At 28.8% G+C, this 23,599-nt stretch overlaps 3 protein-coding genes across 4 annotated transcripts in view; all 3 read left to right on the top strand.

The window, feature by feature from the left end:
• Positions 1–1,678, top strand: part of LOC111634503 (vesicle-fusing ATPase-like) — a 73,684-nt gene extending 72,006 nt beyond the window's left edge. Inside the window, exon 16 of the mRNA XM_023379296.1 lies at positions 704–1,678. Within this exon, the coding sequence (XP_023235064.1) occupies positions 704–772 (69 nt within the window). The 3' untranslated portion in view covers positions 773–1,678. The remainder of the gene's footprint in view (positions 1–703) is intronic.
• A 106-nt stretch (positions 1,679–1,784) lies between these two features.
• On the top strand, positions 1,785–17,032 carry LOC111634506 (putative uncharacterized protein DDB_G0282129). 2 transcript variants are annotated; one of them, XM_023379300.1, is made up of 3 exons: positions 1,785–2,302; positions 3,758–4,329; positions 14,744–17,032. In XM_023379300.1, exons 2-3 carry the CDS (start codon positions 3,770–3,772, stop codon positions 15,717–15,719), a joined length of 1,536 nt encoding a protein of 511 aa, XP_023235068.1. In that variant the 5' UTR covers positions 1,785–2,302; positions 3,758–3,769; the 3' UTR covers positions 15,720–17,032. The 2 variants fall into 2 exon arrangements, with proteins under 2 accessions (XP_023235068.1, XP_023235069.1); XM_023379301.1 differs by lacking the exon at positions 1,785–2,302 and adding an exon at positions 3,012–3,393.
• A 5,155-nt stretch (positions 17,033–22,187) lies between these two features.
• Positions 22,188–23,599, top strand: part of LOC111634504 (long chain acyl-CoA synthetase 8-like) — a 7,289-nt gene continuing 5,877 nt past the window's right edge. The window contains exon 1 of the mRNA XM_023379297.1: positions 22,188–22,343. Within this exon, the coding sequence (XP_023235065.1) occupies positions 22,310–22,343 (34 nt within the window). The 5' untranslated portion in view covers positions 22,188–22,309. The remainder of the gene's footprint in view (positions 22,344–23,599) is intronic.

Here is a 23,599-nt window from a genome sequence, read left to right as displayed (position 1 = left end):
TTAAAATCACAAAACAAATTCACCATTACAGCTGCATCTTAAAATGAAATTTTATCTATAGTCTCAGATAGAAACTGCACACAGTGAAACATTCACTGGTAAAATTAGAAACAGAGCTAAACATCTTAACAGTGAAAAGATTATATTCTGAACAAATGTTTTTAACCCATTTAGCATGTGATATTATTCTATTTTAAAATTTCTTCAACATGTAACCTGAAGACTTCTTAAATGAGTTGTAAATGGTTGTTCAGAACATAACATATTCACAATTAAAATATTTAGTTCTATTTCTACAGCTGTAGTTTTGACTATTTTGAAGCATTCGTTGACATATAGAACCTATTTTTTCACTTTGTCTAAAAATTTAACATATTTTAAAAATAAAAATGTAGATCAACAAAAAGGGAACTTATTTGTGTTTGTTTCATATTTTTATTATACAATATTCAATTAAATTATTTTGTAATTAATAGACTAAATATGTATTAAAATGAATCTTATTACTATTTTAAAATTTTATAAATAAAAGTAAACAAACAATTTTAGGCAGAAAATATTAAAAAATAAGTTTTTATATACATTTACTTGTATGTATTTACAGATATATGAAATAGGTTTTGGAATTTTTACAAAGTGATAACATTTTTTAATTTGATATTTATTTTATAAAACATAATAATTTCTTAATTGAATATTTCAGACCGAACCCGAATACAGAGTTACAAAATTCTTAACCAAGTTGGAAGAAGAAGGAGCCCTAGAATCTTAAACATTTGTAAAGAAAACAAATTTAAAACATTCCAAATGCATATTTATTTCTTCCAATATAAATGTGTAATGGTATTTTCAGTTTAGATAAAAAATAATAATAATAATAAAGTAAAATAATTCATAGAATGAAAAATGAGAAGATAATTCTATATTGAATTCCTATTTAAATCATAAAACTTCTAAATGTCCGATTGTAGAGATTCCAATTATCATTATCATCAGATATTGTACATAATAATCATTGAATGTGTTTTTGCCTTAAAAAATCAATATGTACACTAAATGAAAAATAATAATAATAAACTCCATACAATAATAACAACTTTGAACCTGCTTTGAGAAGCCATTTTTGACTTCGCGGAGCGATTTGGAAGTTGTCGTTACAAAATATGGAGTGGCTATTTCCTCGCTTAGAAAAGCTAAAGTATTAATTTATTAAGTCAAAATACTTGTTTTGTTATAAAGTTTATTGTTTGTTTCCTTACATTTCTGTATATATATATATAGAGAGAGAGGAAGACATATCAGTAAAATATTCCAACACACTGAATTCTGTACCTTGTTATGTTATGTAAATTATATAAAATTATTATTGAAATTTTTATCACATTGTGAATATTATTACATTTAATTATACTGTATAATATACAGTTTCTCTCTTATTTGTGATTGATATAAAGCAGATAATGTGAGGGAAAAAGATTTCTTCTTACATAATTATGTAATTAAGAAAATAAGAAAAAAAAATTCTATTTATGATGCCTTAAATGTGTAAGAAGTTTAGTGTGAAGTTTCCTCAAATTATGAAGCTGTACTTTAATTGTTCAATATGTACAGTTTGCATAGATTTGTTGTTGTAAAATATTTATTTAAACGTTAAATAAATTAATATTAAAAAATTAAAGTGTTTAATTATGTATTAATCATTTATGAGTAATTATCGGATGTGGTGATTCACGTAGTTTAACGTTTCATTAACACTTACAGGATATATACGCCGATTTATATACATAATCCGGTTATATATAAAAAATATCGGTAAAGCGCATTATTATTTACTTATAAACCGCTTAAAATTAATATTTTTAAATACGAAAAGTGTAAAAAAATTGCACGAGATAAAATGCGTTATTCATAATGCAGTTAAAATTAATAGTATCTGTGCGCAGTCTCAATTAGAGTAGGAAGTTGGGTAGAGGAGAAGGAAAAAATTAAAGAAAAAAGAAAAACCTCGTTTAGGAGGGTATGTCTGGGGAGACATTAGTGCACGAGCAGTTCGAAGTTCCGGTTATCCAAATTATAGAAACCGGTTGGTGGTTCGTTATTTTCATCACCGCAGGGTTGAGATACGAACGAGCTCCGTCTGTGTTCCAGTCGCTGTGTTGTATCGCCTTTGTTTAGAACTGGCGTGTAATCTGACATGGATACATTTATATTGTGAAGAAATTGCTTTATAAACTTATATACATACATGGAGAATTTATAGAAAATATAAAGCGCAAAACACTGGATTGTTTTATATTTTGTGGTAAGTAAAATGTTTAGATTTACATTAGCCGCGGGAAATTAACAACCGGTTAGGCCACTACCACTCGTGTTTACTGTAATTTTCGTGTGTATCTTAACACTTTCTTGTAGGTTAAAATAGACACGTTAACAATTTATTCAGTGGCCACAGCACGAAAAACTTTAGTAGTGAAAATGTATTTAATAAACTTAAAAAAATCTATATCCTGAAGGGTGTATGACCTTAGCATGTGAGAATATCCTCTTATTCTCTCCCTGACCGGATGCACTAGTGGAACGATTTAATGAATGATGACGATGTTAAAAAAGAAAGGCAAAGTTACAAATGTATACTAAAATGAATTCGATAGACAAAGCAGTATCTGTGAAGGTCATTGAATGTTTTCTTCGCTTGGTCACTTCCAAGTTCAGTCTTCTGTTTAAAGCTTCCAGCCATCGTGTAAATGTATTATACTCAAGCTTACTTTTTAAAACAAAGCATTTATGCATTAAAAATTCAAAATTTAGTTCGCATTTTAACACTAAACTTGTTTTGTGACTAGAAAATGTATACCAGAAATGAGGAAATGAAAAGTAAATGCCCTAATTGATAATAAATTTAAGTTCGTTGCATTAATGTGTTCAAGTTTTGCATATTAATTAACGAATAAATAAGAGATAACGGTAATTTTTACTGATCGATTATAGATCGATCATAGATCGATCGATCGATCGAAAAAGGGTTCGGGTTATTCACCCCAGTCTAGTGACATCACCTTATTAAATTTCGCTTCTGTCTGGTTAACGAAAGGACCTTGACATATATAATTGTATTTCCTCGTTCCCTTGCACAATTTAAATGTTTTAATTACATTCATCTACGAGTAAATGTGTTTATGTGTTTAGTATTACTCGTGTTAAAGTGAATAAACGACGAACCCACCTGCTCAGGTGTGATATCGGTCGTTGTGCGCATGTTCCATTCTAGAATGGGGGTGGTTTTTGCTCATTGTTGTACGATTTTAGGCCAAGATGACAGCTCAAACTCGCATCTTTCTTAACTAAAGTATAGATTTTTTACTTACAAAATTGATTTATATATATTTTAAACAGGTATGTGATTAACACGAGCTTTTATACTCACCATCTCTGATTTTCTTTTATGTGCTGATAAATGTAGGTTAAGAAACAAACTTATTGTTTAAATTTATAGATGGAAAAAATGTTATATATTAACTGATAAATGTCTTAAATCAATAATCTTATTGTTAATGAGCGTTTTATCATTTAGAATATTTAATTTATCTAAGAAAAACACAATTATCTAGTATAGACTAAACTAAAGGTAATACAATAGTATCTAGTAGCATACAGATGATAATGTTTAATTTTGTGTTAATCATAGTGTTGCTTTATTTATATTTTATATGTTAAATGTATGTAAATATACATATGTTCATGTGTTTTTTAATGACAGGAATTTGTTACTATGGAACCTGGCAATGAAAATTCAGAAGGAAGAAGAGACGACGATAATTGTTGCATGTGCAATCCACAAATATGCAGTTCTTATGTTCTAGGAATGTTTGCTTGTATCTTGGTGATTGGTGGCGTTTTTCTGTCTTTCCACAAATGGGATTACATGTGGTTAATAGTTTCTCTTGTTGGAATAGTTCTCATTTTGTTGGGTGCCCTGCTGCACTTCTGCGGAACGAATGCTAGTCAAAAAAATGCAAAGAGGCACCGGGTGAATGAGCAAGATCTTCACGAGCATCTTCTTCCGACTGCTCCGCCTCTGAGCAATGCCTATTCCGTCAGCCAGCTGTCATTGAATATGCTCCCGCCTTACTTTTCTGCACTGGACAACGTGATAACCACTCACACGTCTCCTTCTGCGCCTCCCAACAGCGATAACGTGAGCCAAATTATACAGATCAAGGGACAGAGTTTCATTCTGCTGCCGATATCCGAAAACGTCGTTCCCGACAGTTCGGAAAACATAACTGTCTGGAACAATCCGGTGTTAATAGGGCCCAAGGAACAAACTAAGTAAGAAAATAAGTATATTTATTTTGCATTCCTAATTAAAAAGAATGAAAATTAATATTTAATAATGCATTTAAATAGTATATTTTTGTTTTAATTGATGATTGAGAGATCAAGTAGAACTAATTAAGAACTTGTTACAACTAATTTAACATAACAAAAAACATAGTTCAAAACTTCTTATTATATACATATATAATGAATACTCAAAAAATTAGTGTCAGTTTTTTGATGATGTCATATCATAAATGAAAACCGTCATGGTTTTCATTTAGAAAACAAGTGTATTATATATACATTTGTAAAACTTGCCTAGTAATTTGAGATTTCTCTCTCAAAATTACCAATTCACTCATTTTCTAAAAATCTCAAAGAGAAATAGAGAATTTAATATCTCAACATGATAAAATTTACAAGTTTCTAGAAAGTCATTACAATAGAGTTAAATAAATTAACATTTTAGATCTATTGAAATGTTAGATAATTTATACAATTCTTCAAATTAGCATGTTTTTATGTTTAGAATTAATAAAAGTATAGATTAAAATAGCTTGTTTAATAATCATAAATATTAGATTTAAAAATTTGCACGAATGTAGTTGAATTACTTTTAAAATTTTGATTAGATCATTAAAGAATTGTGATTGATCTAGTTATTAAACTATGCAAAAAATCTGCTAAAAATATCAGAATTACAAGCACAAAAATAGTGTCAAGACACATAATTTTTATGTAAAAATAATTAAGTAGATCAAAATTTAATTTTCCTAATTAAAAAAAATTAAATTTTTAGAACTGAGTCAAAAAAATGAGTTTCTTTTCACACTAAATGAACTTTCACACATTTCAAAAAAGTGGTACATTAATTAAGAAAATTTAACTTGACAAAATGGTGATAATCAAATAATTCAAAAGTACAAATAATGTGGGTTGAACATATAACATATTTAAAGTATTTGTCTAGTCCACTGCCATTACTTCAATGGTACTAAAGGTCAATGATGCAATATAATGAATAGTCATAAACTTGAGACTGTTGAACTGATGTTTGTTAATAATTTATCAAGCCTCTTATCTATGTTGTTTCTTTTCCAAGCTTGTTACTAATCATTGTTTTTAATATATTAATAGGAACTTTTGTAAAAATTTACAGATATGTTACTATGAGATAATTTATAAATGTATTCTGAATACTAATAAAGATGCCACTTTGCCTTAATTCTTATAATTTCTTTGTATTTTAAACTGATCTATCTAAGAGATATTGCTTGTTTAACCATTTTATTTTTCTAGAATTTGCTAATAATATAAAGAATAATCTTTGTCTTGCTTATTCCTCATAAGTATTTTATATTTTTATTTTATAAAAAATTTAATATCATAATGTAGGTATAAATTAAGATAAATGGGTAAAATATACCTATGGAGCCTTTTAAAAGTAGTTTTAACAATTTGGACTGAATAATAATATAAAAAATTTATTTATTTAACAAATATATATTTGACATAGAAGTTGTCTACACCTACCATTTTCTTTCTCTCTCTTCAGTGCTATAAACAGCATCTTTGATTATGTTTGCTAGAATAGCTACTTCATTGTATTTTCAATGCAGTTTTTTAATTGTAGAATTGAAATAGATCTGTTTAAAAATATCTTTTCTTAAAGATTAACTTTGAAGCCTATATATATATATATATATCACTGCATTTCAATTTTTTATACCAGTATATATATATACTGGTATAAAAAATTGAAGTGCAGTGATCTTGCATTCAATTCACAGGAAAATTAAAAGTTTTTTATGTTACCAAAGAAACAACTCCCAAACAAATTGTATTTGTTCATGGCTGAATATGTTTTGAGCTGTTCAACATAACATTAATAAAAGCAAATTAAAATACTATACTTCAATATGCAAAAACTTCAACATAACATAAATAAATTAATTATTAAAATTCCAAATTAAATTAAATTTTTTTCCAATTTTATTTCAGATATTTGTTAGAAACAAGTAGTTACTATTTCTTAATTCATAATACACTATACAGGTATACCTAGAGTTATTTCGTTCTTGATTATACGTCGTTTGTCAAAAAATATATGGAAAAATAAAAATCAAGTCATTTTATTTGACTTTTTGTCCATCCGCCACAAATATTGAAGTCGTAATATAACTAGAAAAGCGTTAAAGCATATAAAATCATATTAAAATATGTACATTTACAGTAAATGTTAATATAATCATCATAAATCCTAGAGAACGAAACATGAAAACATCTGTGTTTCTGTGTTGTCGTCTTATTTAGCAGTCTTTAAGTGCTCAATATTGGTGTTTTTAGTGACAAGTAAATTCGACTTGCGTCATTTTTCAACTTAAGTCACCTCTCATGGAACCAATTACCGATGTAAGGTGAGGCATACCTGTATGTTTTCATCATCTGTTCTATTTGATTTCAGTTACATTTATTTATTAGGGTATATGATATTCTTTAATTCTTTATCTAAATATAAAGACAATTTTAGATTTTCAAGTCATTAAATACAAGTATTTTGATTGTTATGGTTTGCTGAAGATTTTATTACAATCTAAGCCACTGCATGGATCAGAGCCAAGTATTGTTTAGCTATCCACCAAGAAAAAAATGAATTATTTATAAGTGAGAAGAACAATTCTTCATTTTTGTCAGATCATCTCTCATTTGAGTATAAAATTCTCTGAATAATTTACATATTTGACAAGTTTTATCTAGTCCTACAAATGCAGATTTACACTAAAGTATAAAATTTAATAAATTACTGATCCTTGATTGTTGCTTCTATTTTTATTTTAATATTTTAATTCTAGATTCTTTTTGTATCTAAAATGATTGATTTTAGAAATTTTAAATTATTTTATTTCATATATTGCACCTGATATGACATTCTTTAAATTATAACAATTTTTATACTGTATATACCAACAGATATTAAAATATTGATGCTATATTCTATAACAAAATATATATACAAATGTACTATTTAATAATAATTGTGACCTAAAATTTTAGCTAAATAAATCCTGTTTATGATTTAATACTTATTTTCATTTAAATTGCAATGACTTGTTCAGGTTTTTTGAATCAGCAATTATTGACTAACTTAAAGCACTTGTTACAGTAATCCATTCTTAATATTTTAATTACAATTTACTAATTGCTGCTGATATAATCCTAAAAAAACACAAATAATTACAATATAGAAAAAATAATCTTGTGAAACATAACAGGGAAAAAATTTATTTAATAATTTTTTTTAAAAAAGTCAAAAAACATTTTCAGATTACATTAACCTATAATAATTTGTACATATGTTACCATGAAAGATCAAAATCTGTGAAAGTCTAAAAGATATTTTGTATTATTACAGCATACATTGATGACCTGTGTTGAATCATAGAAATGCTGGTCTGAAGTTTATAGTATATATGTTATCAGCTGCTTTTTATTGCAAGTTTGGCATTATGAGTAAAGTTCTCATTGATTACTTATCTTTGTTAGTTTTTGAGTGTGTAATGTACACAAGGTTGCCAGACTGGGCTACTTTTTACAGTCTGAGCAATTCCTGGTCATTTGTGATCAATTTTACTTTCCAAGCTGTTATAATAGAAAGAAAATGCATGGTGATTGGTCAAAAAATGACCCCCCCAGATTTTTACACTTTTGTACTAGGAATCTTGAACTTCAAGAAATGCAAACAAGTTGGCAGTTTTTTTTTTTAATATTTTTGTTTGGGGGCATGCTTTTGTTCACCCACTTTGAAGTTTAATAATTCCTGTTTCTTTTGTTTAAAACTTCTATTTCTATTAGGGGGATTGATGCTATTAAATTTTGGTGATAAAAAATCGTGGGGGTGGGGAGAGGGAGTCATGCCCTATCTCAAATGGGATTGGATTAAATGAAATTTTACTTGTTACTAGTATGTAAAATTTTTTATAAAACTCATCTCTACCTTGAAAATTAAGCCTTTTAATATTATTATAAAATGACAAAAGTTTTTAAAATAAAATCTTGTAACAGATAGTGACGCATAACTTTTCTGGTAAAAAAGTTGCAATTTTTATTAAATATTTGAAGTTGATGAACTTTCTCCAAATGTATTATATCCAAATTCTCTCTTCAGTTTTGAATAGGCATTCATTTTACTAGGCATATGATATAGGGATATCTGGAAGTGTTAGTTTTTATTTAAAATTTGATTGAATTTACAGGTTTATACAAGATTTACAAAATATTGTAATTCTATTTACATGGATAAGGTATTAAACAGGTATTGACACAATACTAATATTAAAAATAATTTAACTGAATGTTTTGGTTTTGTTGTAACCAGATACTACCTAGTGTAATAATTTTTCTTAATGCTACTTTATGCCCATGTTTTAATATTTATGTAATATACTTGGACATCTTACAAGTTAGTTTAGAAATTCTATTAAAAGTTTATTACCTCACTTTGCTTGTATAAGAATGTAGTTTGTTTTACTATATTATACTCTGTTTAAAAAAAATAGGTTTATAAGAATTCATCTCCCATACTTGAATTTTAACATTTACTTGTGAAAGAAATAACATTTTAAAATTATTTTGGACATAAACCAAATAACTTGGTAAATGTTGACATTCACCTGATTTTGTTCTTTCATAGTAAGTCATATATATAAAAATTTTAAACTTCAGTCACCCTGTTTCAATACAAAATAACAACCTTTAATCCAGCAAGAAACATTAAATAACTGTTGCATTCTAGTTATTCTTCAATTCAAACTAAGAGTTAATGTTTTCAATCATTTTGATTGAAGATATTAGTAATTTCTTGATAGATTAAAGGTGATTGAATATAAAAATGCATGAAAAAATTGATCATTAATATCAATTTCAATCAAAGTTGAATGTATTGAAAATAAATATCACTAATGATCATTACAAATAAACATGTGCTTTATCAGCAAAGTCATGACACTGTCTCTTTCAAATTACCTGTACTAGTATATTTTTATAATAGAAAAAAATCAATGTTAGTTCATTAGATTGTTTAGTTGTGTTTCTCAATAATCTCTAGTATAATCTTAATTTTTTTCAACATTCTCACTTTAAGTAGACCATAATTTAACTTTTGTACAAAACATATATAAATTTCTAAATTTGGTATCCTATCAGCCAACAATTAAAAATCTCAAGTCATTGCTTGGTAGCAGTTTTTGCCAGTTTTGGTTTTGTTAATTTTCAGTAATGATTCTGATGTTAAGTTTTGTTTATTTTTTTAACTATGATTTTAACATTTCAAATAGGGTTTTGTTGTATTGTAATATATTTCATATATTTTTTTATGGTGAATCTTTCCTATCTTAATAAAAGTTTTAACTTTTCACTTTTGACAATCTGGGAAACAAATTCCTTTTATAATATGTAATTCTATTGCTTGACTTTCAGACATTCTATTTTTGTATACATATCTTAAGGTTGAGGACTGCCTATATATTAGTCTACATTATATATTCTATGTTCTTTTATCTTTGTTTTAAAACTCATTCACTTTATTTACATTTTTGTTTTATGAATTGTAACATTGCCAATAAAAATCGTTTTAGGTTTAGAAACTAAAAAATTGATTTCACATTAAATTTGGGATGGTTCTTAAATTCCTACTTTTCTATCAGTTTGCAGAAATCATTGCTGTTCTTCGCTTTTTCAATGTCCCACTTTACACTCAATGTCATATTTATATTGTTTGTATGATTATTGTTATAGTGGAGTTCAAAATCATCATTAAAGACTAAAATGATGTTATCTACAGAACAGTTATGATTTGAATCTAAAATTTTTCTAATAGTGAGAAAGGTCAATCTAAAATGCATTATGTTATGGCCTTTGATAGTACAAAGGCCATAAATGTATTTTATGAGTTTATTCATATCACTACAGAAGGACATATATTAAAAACACTAAAATTAGAAATTTGTTTTTCTAATATTAAATATTAAAAAACACTAAATTTGTTTTTTAATATTCAGTGTTTTCTTTAAGTAACATAAGGTCAAGACAATTCTTTCACACAGTGCTTCTATTGAAAGTTACAAATTTTATATTTGAAGTGAAACTCAAAAATGATTATTAGTGCCAATAATATGAAAGTGTACTTGTTCTAAGGATATTTTTATTTGGAAATATAACTAAAGAGAACCTTTAACAAGTCTACTGAACAAAGTCCAAAATGCAGCTGCTATGCTTTTCACATACATTTTAAAATAATTTGAGAAAACATTCTAATATTCTCACTTCACAATTTTTTTCTTCCCATAAATTATTCTGAAATGTATATATAGCTTATATTTAACAATTTTTTACAATAATGGGGACACACATTTAATTGAAAAATAAATATTGCAATATAGAAAACTTTGCATAAAACTAAATCTGAAGTTTAATAGAATTTCTGAACTGTAATTGACCAGTATTGTATATATCTAAAACATTTTTTACAAGCAAAAATATATTAAATATAAAAATAATTTTAAAAATTTTCCACTTAAATCTAGTCAAATGATTTTTCTTGATGTTTAAGGAGTTTCCTTAAGAAGTATTGTGTGTATTATACTAAGATATTTTCATTTTTATTCATTTTTTCTTCTTTCTCTTTCTTAGGAGAAGGTTATACTAATCACACTTTTCATAATAAATGTTTTGATATATTACAAAGCCAAAAAAAGGGGGGGTTAACTTTGCATAATATTTTGATTCAAAATTTTAATTTCAAATCAGCATAATGTATTAACTACTATAAATATAGGGCATTTTCCCCAATGAAGTCTCACTAAAGTTGGTAAATGCAAATATCCATGAATGGCAGATTACAGACTTCTACTTTAAACTAGAAACAAGAGTTTAACATAAATCAATGCTGACCTGGCAGTAAAAGAAGTTTGCCTGTTTTTCAGGTGATGATAATATATTTTTAAATAAATGTTCCATAAATTATATTCTGATTTTATTTTTTGTGGCATATGTGGAAGTGAAATCATTTGATTGTAATAAAATTAATTTAAAAATGTCAGCAATATTTCACAGTAAATAAATATCATTGATCAATAATTAGATAAAGCTGTACAAAATAAATGCTTATAAATTATACTTTGAGTGATTTAATTATTATATATTAACTTTCATTATATTTTACTATATAATGAAAATCATTATCTGAAAACTATAGTTAGTTTTAGTGAGATTCTTTAATACAAAAGAACATCTGGATAGCATGGCAGTATCAAAGTAATAATAAATTAGCTTGGAGTTGGCAGGGAGTGGAGGAAGTACACACTGCATTGTTTGTGTATTTCTGATAGGAAAGCCTCTACTATAAAGAAAAAGCTTTCAACTATGTAACATCTGGATAATAGCAGCCAATACCAACAGAATACCATATAAAAAGTTTTGTCATAATATAAAATATCAAAATCAATGAAAAAAATGTCCATTATTTAATTAGCCTATATTAATAAGGTTATACAATGAACTTTAAAATATTAATGGACATTTTATATTATTGAATTAACATGAAAACTGTTTATTTTTTGTTGTTTTTTTACAAATTTATTGGTTTATTTAATCAAAAAGCTTCTGCATTTAATTTACAGTTCATTTTTTTAAAATAAAGTTTTGGTGACTTAGAGAATTACATTCTTCTGTTCTGCTTTATACTTAGAAATTTGGAATTTCAACAGCAAACTTTAATTCTTTAAATTATTAATAGATTTTAAAAAACACGCCCATTTCTGTTTTTCAAAGTTGAACTTTATTAGACCATAAAAATTTATGAATTGTGTGGTTTATCATCTAAAGAAAAAACATAGAATTGTTCCATTTTTCTTACCTCCTGAAAATGGAATGGAATGTTAATTTTGTAAATAAATGCTGCTATTAAAGCTTGACTTTTAAAAATTTAATAGTACAAGAACACTACATTATTTGTTTTAATATTTCCTTTTATATATTAGTTTAATGCAAATTTTTCCTTTTTTTTTTTTTTTTATTTTCCACACAGTAGATTCAGAAAATTTTTTCAAATAAGTTACAATTCTTAGTGTATCCTTGTATTATTTCTTTTCATTCAAAATATTAAAAGTAGAAACTGAAGTTTCTATCTAGGACAATCAGGTAACCTAATAATAAATCTAAATATATAAGCACTCAAATATGAATAATTTGAATTTTTTAATAGTTCTTTTTCAAGAATCAAGTTATTGTTTTATATGATATCAAGAAGACTATATTTTAAAATTTGAGAAAGTAATTTTAATTAGTTTATTTTGCTACTTAAAACTAAAAATGATCATTTTTAATATGTTAATTGAATGAATTTCATTTTCTCCTTGGAGAACTCAGTTTAACTTATATATACTTACAAAAATATAGCTTGTATTTTGAAGGAGAATTTCATCATTTAATGTTGTAAAAAAGTGATCATACAAAGCTATTGTTTTATTTAAATAAAATTGACCTTGATGTTGTTTATTAAGAATACCATTATTAATTTGCCTAACTTATTTAAATGTATAACTCCATTTGTAAAAAAGCAATAAATCTAGTATTTTCCATATTTTTTACTGTAATAATTATTGTATGAATAAAAAATGAAAAGAATTTTAGATTAATTAATTACTCTCTGAATTAGCAGAAACCATTAGAAAGATTTTTATCCAGGCATGAAATTAAAGAGATTCTAGATATAAGTTGCTTAAATTATGAAAATCAGTATGATAAAGCAACCAAATGAACATTTTATACAGTGAATTATCAAGCTCTAATGGCAGATTAGAGTTCTTGATTAATGGGAAAAAGAATTAATAAAATTTGTTACAACTCTGATAATTGCTTTATTTATATTTTGCCATATTACTATTATTATATTTTAATCCTTGACTTGAAATGTTAGTGCTGTTTCCTTTCTAATATATAAATAGATAGTTTTTTAAATTAAGGCTATAAGATCAAAACATTGTGTATTATTATTATTTAGATGTTTATAGTTTTAATTGCAGAACTTTTCAATAAATGCAGTGTTTAGGCTGTGACTTTTTTGTCAGTTATTCTTTATTGTAATAATATATGCTCATTATTAATTCTGGGAAAAGATGAATTTGTAATTATTACATTAGTAAATGTGCACATTTCTCTGATTTTCTCATTCTCTCCTATAACTGATTCAAATATTTAACTTACATTCATGTAAAAGAATAGACAACTCATTGAACATTTTTGTTATATACAGGTAACCCCCGTATAACATGGGAGTTATGTTCAAAAAAATTGCAGTGTTATGCGAATCCGTGTTATACGAAACAAAGAACTAATGCGAAAAGAGAAGTTATGTTCCAAAATTTAAAAAACATGTTGTTAAATCCTTATTTAAATCGGATTTATTATTCATTTTTTTCATAGGTAAAATACTTATTTATTATTTAAGTAAATATTTTACCAGAGGATTATTCATTTTATATGATGATCTCAGCGTGAGCATCGTCAACTGATAACAGTTTGTGGGTGCATTCGTTAAAAGCGGTCGCTCTGCAACAGGAGTGCACTGCTGTTTGTAGGCATTTAGGAACGATGATGAAAGAAAGATGGCGGCGCCTGCACTATCAATATTATCCTGTGGAGGAATCTATAATTCTAAAATGAGCTTTTAGAGGCAAAATAAGGGTCCCAATTGTATAATTTAACCATTAAATGAATTATTTGTTGAAAGATCATTCAGAGTAGCCACAAAAAAAATTAGAATGCTCGCGCGGTTACGCGGAAATATAGAAGAATGCACCCTTTATTACATTTTGTTTTACCAGGGTTTTAACCAAATTCCCGAACCGTATTAGAGTGAACCCATGCTATAAAAGCACTGTGTTATACGGGGGATGTTCCCAATTCTCGAAGCGTGTTAGAGTGAATCCATGCTATAGAAGTGCCGTATTATACGGGGGTTACCTGTATTACATTCTGCACCTCTGTAAACATTCCACAAATAAACAATTTCCAAAGCATTTTCTTTTTAGAATTACTGAGCATATAAATGAAAAGGATTTAGTGAGATTGGAATGAAAATTTTTTCTAGAAAATTATGGATAGTTGCCAAAATAAAATTTAAATATCAAAAAATTTTATAAATGACATGAATTAGAGCTCTCTTACTTTTAAAGTTAAAATTATAAATTTCCAGATTTATTTTAGTTAGATTAAATTTCAATAAGTCATTAGCAGTAACTATTTGTAAAAATTCAAAAAGTTATATATANCTTTAGGATATAAATTAGGATATTATATATATATATATATATATATCCTAATTTAATATTTTCAATTATTAATGTAAAATTAATTTTCTTTTTAGTGGAATCATTTCCAAAGGACCAAATATTATAACAGTGCCAATAAAGGAAGACTGTGAATGCCAAACAGATAATCCACCTGAAGAAATCCAAGTAACAGTTGATATACCTTCTAGAACAGAAACAGAAGTTCAAACAGCTTCTCAACCTGCTAATAAAACACTTACTACAATAAATATAGAAAATGAATCAATTCCCAACAATTCCTTAGCTACTGAAGCTTCAGGTTGCCAAACAGAAAATCCAGAACAGACTACCTCTTGTACTACAGACTGTGATCCTTTACCTACTGAAACCAATGAAGAACAAGGATTTCAGGAACGTGAAGAATCTAATACATCACCAGAAGGAACTCAGTCTGAATCTTTAGAGAGTGAAGAATCTGTTGATTTAATAACTACAGAGTGCAACATGGATAACACAGATTCAAGTTTACCTGAAGATGAAATTAATTTATTAATAGATGATAATGCAAATATAAACACTGTTTCAGAAAACATTCCAACATGTTTAGATCCCATAATGGAACCATTACCAGAATCCATAAATGTAATAAATAATGATGAATCAAATAATAATAATCCTGTAGAAAATCATACTAATCAAACAACTATTGTTCCTGAAAACACAATAAATAGTGACATAAATGAAAATTTTCCTGAAACATCAACTTTAGCTACAGACTTAGTTAATAATAATGAAATTGAAATTGGAAACATGAACATAATAATTAATAATAACTATACAGAATACTCTTCTGACATAGATATTACTAGTAACATATTCTCTGATCAAGGGTTATGTTCAACTTCTCACTTAACGACAAACGAAAACTGCAATGGCCAGTTTTCAGGCTATAACAGTGATATCGACGATGCAGAAATCTGTGATAGATCATCGCCCCCACCAAGTTATGAAGAAGTTACTCAAGAACAATTAGCAATTGCTGGTTATGGTATAGCTTATGGAACTATATAGCATTTCACCTTTCTGATAAAGGTTTACTTATCAACAATTATAAATATCAATTTTGTTTTATTTTCATATAATAAAAGTGATACCCAAACTGTATATACCTCATGTTAAAATTAAGTACTTTAAATCAGATGGGTATTTTCTTATTTAAAACAAGACCTTAACAGATTATTCTGTTAACATTATATTATCTGTGACAAATACAATATCAAATTTAATCAAAGGATATTACAGGGATATTTTTGAAACTGGCATACATTTATTCTTTATAATATATTTGATATATTGACAAAGTATTTTTTGAATTAATACTTTAAACAGAATTGTGAAATGTTTTTAAGTTATAAGGATATTAGATCTGCATTACTGTTTGCAAATCATTCCAATCTCCTTCCATATTTATATTTATATACATAATGTTGGTATAAACTTATTTGATTATACAACTAATATTTGTTTGTAGAATGATATTTAATTCAAAAATAAAATATTTCAACTTAAATAAAAAGTTTTTGCTCATTTGTGAGAAATTAATTAAATATTAAGTTTTGATTTTATGGATACTTAAGAGGTGCTGATTACATTATGACTGATTAGAAATAAATTCAACCAGTTATGCCTATCAGTATTTTTTATTTTTTACTGTAAACAGTCAACAGAATACACATAAATAGTCTCTAAAAGACATTTTAGACACTATGTTTATTGTGGGCACTAAGGAGGTCTTTTTGCCAAACTATGGGTCAACCAGGCCCACAATGAAGAAGGCCAAGTGGTGAGGGATGGGGCCTTGACATATCCTAGACTGACCACCCATGAAAAATTCACAAAGCACATCATCACTTGCCTGGATTTGATCCCAGGACCCTCAAAGCACTAGGCTGACACGTTAACTGCCTTGGTCATATGACCATTGACATTATTATATTTTAGAATATCAATATCAAAATTTTCATTATGAAAACTTTAAAAATTATACATATAAGCAATAACCAAATGTCCAAGCTGAATCACCAAGCAAACATCATAAATACTTTTCCAGCAACTGTTTTATTATAAAATCAAATGTTTTTGGCTTATTTAAGAAGTGTTCTAAGACATATTACAAAATTTGTTCATATTTTGTAATATATCATAAAATGCATGATGCATTTCATTTTAGAATCTCGTAAATTCAATTTCAGTAGCTACACCAGTAGAAGGCTTCTTAAATAAGCCAAAAATGTTTGTTTTTCAGCAATTTTTTTTATTTATATAGAATTTATGGTGTTTGCTTGGTGATACAATTTATAGCAAAATTCTGTATCAGTATATTTCTGTATTAATACTGATACTGTAATGCCAACTAATACTGTTATGTGCCAGTGATTATGATTATGACAGTGGCCTATTTCAAGAAATAATAAATTATTATTATATGTTTAGAATTGCATCTACATGCATTTCAATAATGTCAAATCATGTTTATTAATAGTTACAAATTATACTTATTTTAGGTGGCTTGGTAATTTTGCTTTTATACAAAATTCAAATCCCATTTTTTTGACAGTATTCTAAGTATTTTACTATCTTTTCAATTTCTGTTTTGTAAGTAAAGAAATAATTATTTAATTACTTTTATTATGGTATCAGAAAGTGGTTTGGGTAAATTTTGTTATATACAAGGTCTGTTCAAAAAGTATCGGACCTTTGATCGGCAAAAATAAATTTATTGACTTTGAGGTACAAAACCCTAATCCCCTTCAAAGTAGTCTCCTTGGTAATCTATACACTTCTCCCAGCGTTCCTGCCATTGCTGGAAACACTGCTGCATCTTTTGGAATGGTTATCAGCCGGTCCGTCGCATTTCGCATGATGTCTTCTCTCGACTAAATTTGGGTTCCTTTTAGCGGCATTTTCAGCTTGAGAAATAGCCAAAGGTCACACAGAGCCATGTGGAGAGAGTACGGAGTGTGACGAACCACAGGAGTATTGTGTTTGGCGACGAAAGCCCGAATCAGATGCACAGAATGGGCGGATGCGTTATCAAGATGGAGCTGCCAAGTTTTGATCGACCACAGATCCCATCGTTTGCATCGCACTGTATCGGAAAGACGACGAAGGACCTCCTGGTAGTACTCCTTTGGGATGGTTTGGCCTTGTGGTGCGTACTCACGACACACCACCCCACGAGAGTCGAAAAAACTGTCAACATGACCTTTGATATTGCTGCGGACCTGCCGCGCTTTTTTTGGCCTCGAGGATCGTCCCCGAAAGCCTGCTGAATCTTGCAAATGGTTTACACTCGGGTATCGCCAAGGTTTTTGGCAAAATTTGATGTAATATAGCTGCTGCAGGCGGGAAAAAATTCAGGGCTGTGCATGACTGTCCCCTCCACAACTCCACCGAAGGAGGCCTCTCTCGCATCATTGGTTTACGCGGAAAAAAATAAGGTCTCCCCTCCACAACTCCACCGAAGGAGGCCTCTCTCGCATCATTGGTTTACGCGGAAAAAAATAAGGTCCAATACTTTTTGAACAGACCTTGTATATGCACATGTGAGGCTCTGGACAGGTCCGAACCCTCACTAAAATTCGCGTTAAAATAATTGTTTTAGAGAAAAAATATATAGTAGTTAGAAATAGATTTTTATGAAAACGCGACGCTAACTTTTAAACAATAGAAGAATGTAAGTTCGTCGACCATTTCCGGTTGAAGATCGAATTAAACTTCGATTTTGACCTCTCCCGTACCCCCAAAAGGTTTCAAATTGTCATCAAGTGATGAGGAGAGACCAATCGGAAAGGGGAATCTGAGAGAAAATGGATAAAACCCTGGAAATTCAAGGATGCGATGGCTTCTTCTCCTGAAAGTTCCAAGTGACGGATGTGTTGTTGTGTGTGTGTCTCGCACCCATCTTTGTCTCCATCTCCCAACCTCAGGTCGACATCTTTCCATCAACGGAAGTCGACCACATCGTCCCGGAGTTGTCGAGACATGATGGAATGGTTCATTCGCGAACAAGGGACACTCCTTCAAAATGGGACTTGGAAAGGAGAGGAAGACCCAGAGGCTGCAGCCGCCGCAGAACTTCCAAGATCGCGGAAATCTTGTAAGCTTCTTTCGTGTTTAATAAATGGTTGTGTTGTTTGTAAACAAAGCATCTATCTCTGACTCAACTGCTTCCACATGTCATTGATTGTTACCGCTTGACAGTCCAAATGGCAAGGGAGACGATGACGATATATATCACCTATTATCGCTCATTGAGTTTTTTTTATTTCTCCCCCCTCAACCCCCACACACATACACACAATTATATGTACTGTACGTATGTAATCTCTGCAACAAGGAAGAATAAGGGCCAATGTCAAAGGCAAAATGTCCATGATATTGACCCTTATTCTTCCAAGCTACATATATAAAATAATATGTCTATTCCAAATGTTACATTTGCTAATAAGTATTTCAGAAGGAACACAGTATTATTATGAATTATTTATTACACTTAAAGATTATAATAAAGTGCAGAAGAAAAACCCATTTGTGGTAGAACAAATGCTACAGAAAGATTTTCTTACAAAGAAACTGGAGAAAACAACAAAAAAATACAGAGGGAGAGTCTATTGGCTGAAAATACAGTGGATAAGATTATTAAGAAAGTTCCCATAAAAAATGTTTTATAAAACCTCTTTAGACAACAATGTCAGCTTTTGTATTTTAAATTATCCTCCCAGCAGGGTAAGACCAAGAGTATGTCAGAATATACAATTATTTCCATTATATACCATTATTAGACCAGTGGAAAAAAATTAAATATAAAGATATGTTAGATTTATTGCCATACATCTTACCAATTTACCTGAATATTTAAAGCATTGAAAATATCAAAATTTAGAAATCTGAGTATTAAAGAGGGCAATAGTGACAATTATTTTATTTATAAGTAATTAATCCATGTCATTATTAAATAATATTACAATTATTCATAACTGTTGTTATGATCAAAATGTCATCAATAACTTTATTATTTTTCTTTTAGTTTTGTATTTGATCTCAGGATATCAATGGTTTAAATCATTGATTAATTTTGAGACAATAATAAGTAAAATGTTTATTTCTAACTTGTCTTTTTATTAGTGATGCAACGAATACTCGGTTACTATTCAGTATTCGGCCAAATACTGAATAGTAACTGAATACTGTTTTTAGGTATTCGGTATTTGGCCGAATACTGAATACCTAAAAACAGGAGTAAGAAATAACTAAAACACAGTAAATTAATCATTTTGGTAACTTTTATTAATGCTGAACATATATTTCAAGTTCGAGAAAGCACAATTTTTTGCTTATTTATGTAAAAGATCAAAGGAAAAGTAATATAACTAAGTTATTTTTTTAAGATATCAAAAAAAAGGTAACAAATCAAATGAAAACTACCTACTTATTATGTAGTTTAGTCATCTATATACTCATATATAAAAGAACAAGTCCTGATAGGATAATTAATGCAGAGCCAAAATGACTGGTGCTAGAAACTTAAAAATGTGAGGCTGTGTTCCTTTTGTAAAGTTTAGGCATGCTAAGAAAAGTTTTTACGAAATTCAACCCTAAAGGGGTGAAAAGGGTAAAAAATTTGTATGAATTTTTACTGCACGGGCACATTAGATTGAAACTTAGGTCATAAAATGTGAAAAAATAATAATTAATGATCTGTAAAGCGTTATTATGAAATCAACCCTTATTATAAACTTGAAAATTAAATTAACTTTTTTGTTTCATTGTACAAAATTTATATATCATAACTGAAGTTCCAAACAGCTTGGTAGCCTGAATGGCCCCAGGCTTTTGCCCATGCATGCTAAGTGACTTTCATTACAAGCATTTAGCTTTCTGAAATCTATGAGAACAATTATTTGGCATTGACGGCTGCGAATTTTGCACCAATAAGCTGCCTTGAATTGTTTGATTATGTTATCAACTCAATTTCATATTTATTTTCACATTTTCACTTCGCAGTCCTTCTCTGTTCTTTTTCCATTATTTACATGTGTAGGACATTTCATTGTTATCCACATTTGATATCATCACTTATCACATACTAGCATGATGCTTGTGTCTGTCCACTACAACTGTCATGAACTAATGTGATTGGCGAAGCAGAGTGACAATGGGCCAATAGAGAGCAGGATGCGCAATCCTTGCCATAATGCGGTTTGTGCACCAATTTTTGTACGTGCATTAATCAAGCTGAATAGTTTGGCTGAATATTTGGCTATTTGGCCACACTCCTGGCCAAATATACTATTCATTGCATCACTACTCTTTATTAAAATTAATTAGTTTTTGTTGGTATAAGTAACTTTTAGAATTAAACATTAATTATAACAAAGGTTTGTCATTTAAGATTTAAAAAAACCTTTACTTACAAGCTGTTCAAAATTTTATAATCATAGGAAAGATTCTCATTATAAGAGCAAGTTTTGTGCAAAATATTTTGCAACATAGAGCCAAAATATTTTTAAATACATCTCAAAACAAAAAAAAAATGACAGACACAGACTATCATAATCACTGGCACATATACAGTAATTAATTACAAATACTTCAATATACCACACTAATAATTTGTCCTCAAAGAAACGATATTTTACATAAATTTCTATTTAAAACAGGGGCGTGCCGTGACATTTGACTATAGGGAAGCTGTGTTTCTGTAAGAAGCCGACATCCAGGGGCAATTAGTCAATTGCGCGTCAGTGATGGTTTAGGGTCCATTCGTATCGTTTATTCGATAAGCCAGTAAAAACCGTAGACTTCTCTAAATGCATTTTTAATANTAATGGTTTGGTATTCGGCACCGAATTATAAAAATTTGTCAGCCAAAGGTGCAGAATTATTCCGTTTTCTTGTTGACAGTTCTAGAAGAGTGTTGATTTAAGAGTTAATATAAGTAATGGTTAATTAATGATTATATACAGAGGAACCAGATTTATTAAAATAGGGAATACAGTATTGATGTCCTGACCTTATGTTTATAGACTTTGCTAATAACGAGTAAATTCTTCATTTATTTCGAACAACATCGAGAAACGACACGTGACCCACCTGTATTTCTCCACCCCTCGACCTTTAACCACCAAAATTTAATGGCATCAATGTCCCATACGCACAAACATCCCTGCAAAATTTCAAAAATTTTTGACAGAGGGCACAAGAGTTATTAAGCTTCAAAACGGGTGAATAAAATCGTGGCCCACTTAATATTTAGACAATGTCTTGCGCAAATATCCTCTAAATTTCTGAATTACGATATCTTGAAAAAGGATTTTATGTTACCGGTCAACTTGCACCTCCAAGAGTTATTTATCTACTTTTATAAGATTCAAAGATTCCTGCAATAAATTTTAAAGAAATTTACTATTAAAATTGAAATTTACCAGACAAATTTATCAGACTATCTACCCAATTAATGGGCTATAATAAGGCTAAGTTAGTTATATAAGAAGTAATTTGCCTATAGAAATAGAGAATTCTAAATACAGTAATAAATATATTTTTCAGGCTCAAATATCCAATTGGAAGCGCCTTCTTCCGACGACTTGGCTTTGATCATGTACACCAGCGGATCCACTGCCGAACCCAAAGGTTTGTTCTGAATAAGTTTAGTATAAAATTTCCCATAGAATTTACATGTTTATAAGAAAATCTATAAGCTACATTCGTGTGTTTTAATATTACATAAATGTTACGAATTTTACGAAATGTTTGAAAATTTGTAAAAAAAAAAAAATATGTTCATACAGAATTTTCAAGTACGATATTGGAATACAGGCTTTATACAGAATGATACAAGTAATTTCTGAATATTTGTATGAAAAAACAATTAGAATAGGTGAATACAATATGCATTATATAAACAGGAACTCAAAGATTACGCCTGCCCTAGAGAAGGATGGCGACTAGTCCAAAGCGTGTTTTTTTTATTTCTAATAAAGTTACAATATATGAGGGAAGGAGCTTATCCGGCACTTTTCGGGTCCTCTTAACAACACGAACACGTAGAAAACAAAGACATAACAACCAAAACAATAACATAGTCAACATTAACAATAGAATAGTTTAATAAGATGGCTCTAACAACGGTGACAATAATACATTTTTATCAAATTCCTTATATAAGTTTCTGCATTTAAAAATATCACGTAATACTGTATTCAAATTATCAGGGGCGTGCCGTGACATTTGACTATAGGGAAGCTGTGTTTCTGTAAGAAGCCGACATCCAGGGGCAATTAGTCAATTGCGCGTCAGTGATGGTTTAGGGTCCATTCGTATCGTTTATTCGATAAGCCAGTAAAAACCGTAGACTTCTCTAAATGCATTTTTAATATCACAATTACATTCCGAATCGCTAGCCACGATATAAGGGCTACAATTAAAAATAAAATAATAAAAACTTACTCAGTGAAATAAAATATGTGGTGGATGTACTGGTACATACAAAATATTCTTCAATTATATGAATATACTTTAAAAAAAAAATTATATTGTATTGTCTTAAACACAGAATTATAAATGGCGAATTTTGTCCTTTTTTAAATTATTAATGAAAATTATAATTAAATATAGCTTTGCAAAGAAACGTACATAAAAATATAAAATATTCTTTACTTTTTAAATCTTAAAACAATGCACTTAGTCAAATAGCTCCCTACGAGTGGCTAATGAATGGAATCGAAGACGGTTGCAGAGCGTGCATGCACGCACTGCCAAATCCCCAGGGTGCCGATACCGGTCAATTCAAATACCTCTTTTGTCGCATCATTAGTATATCTGAAAGGACGCGACAGGGCTGTTGTAGATTTTAAACGTTTCTCACCATAGCTGTAAAAATCTAAATA

Source organism: Centruroides sculpturatus, unplaced genomic scaffold, assembly GCF_000671375.1.
Source record: "Centruroides sculpturatus isolate CEXI.00-Female unplaced genomic scaffold, Cexi_2.0 scaffold919, whole genome shotgun sequence".
Taxonomy (NCBI): domain Eukaryota; kingdom Metazoa; phylum Arthropoda; class Arachnida; order Scorpiones; family Buthidae; genus Centruroides; species Centruroides sculpturatus.
The sequence above is the reverse complement of the archived record's forward strand: the minus strand, read 5'-3'. Positions and strand labels throughout refer to the sequence as shown.

Coding starts and splice junctions, on each gene's coding strand:
- LOC111634506 (XM_023379300.1), top strand. CDS start 3,770: ATGGAACCTGGCAATGAAAATTCAGAAGGAAGAAGAGACGACGATAAT. Junction 4,330..14,743: donor GGGCCCAAGGAACAAACTAA/GTAAGAAAATAA, acceptor TTTTCTTTTTAG/TGGAATCATTTCCAAAGGAC.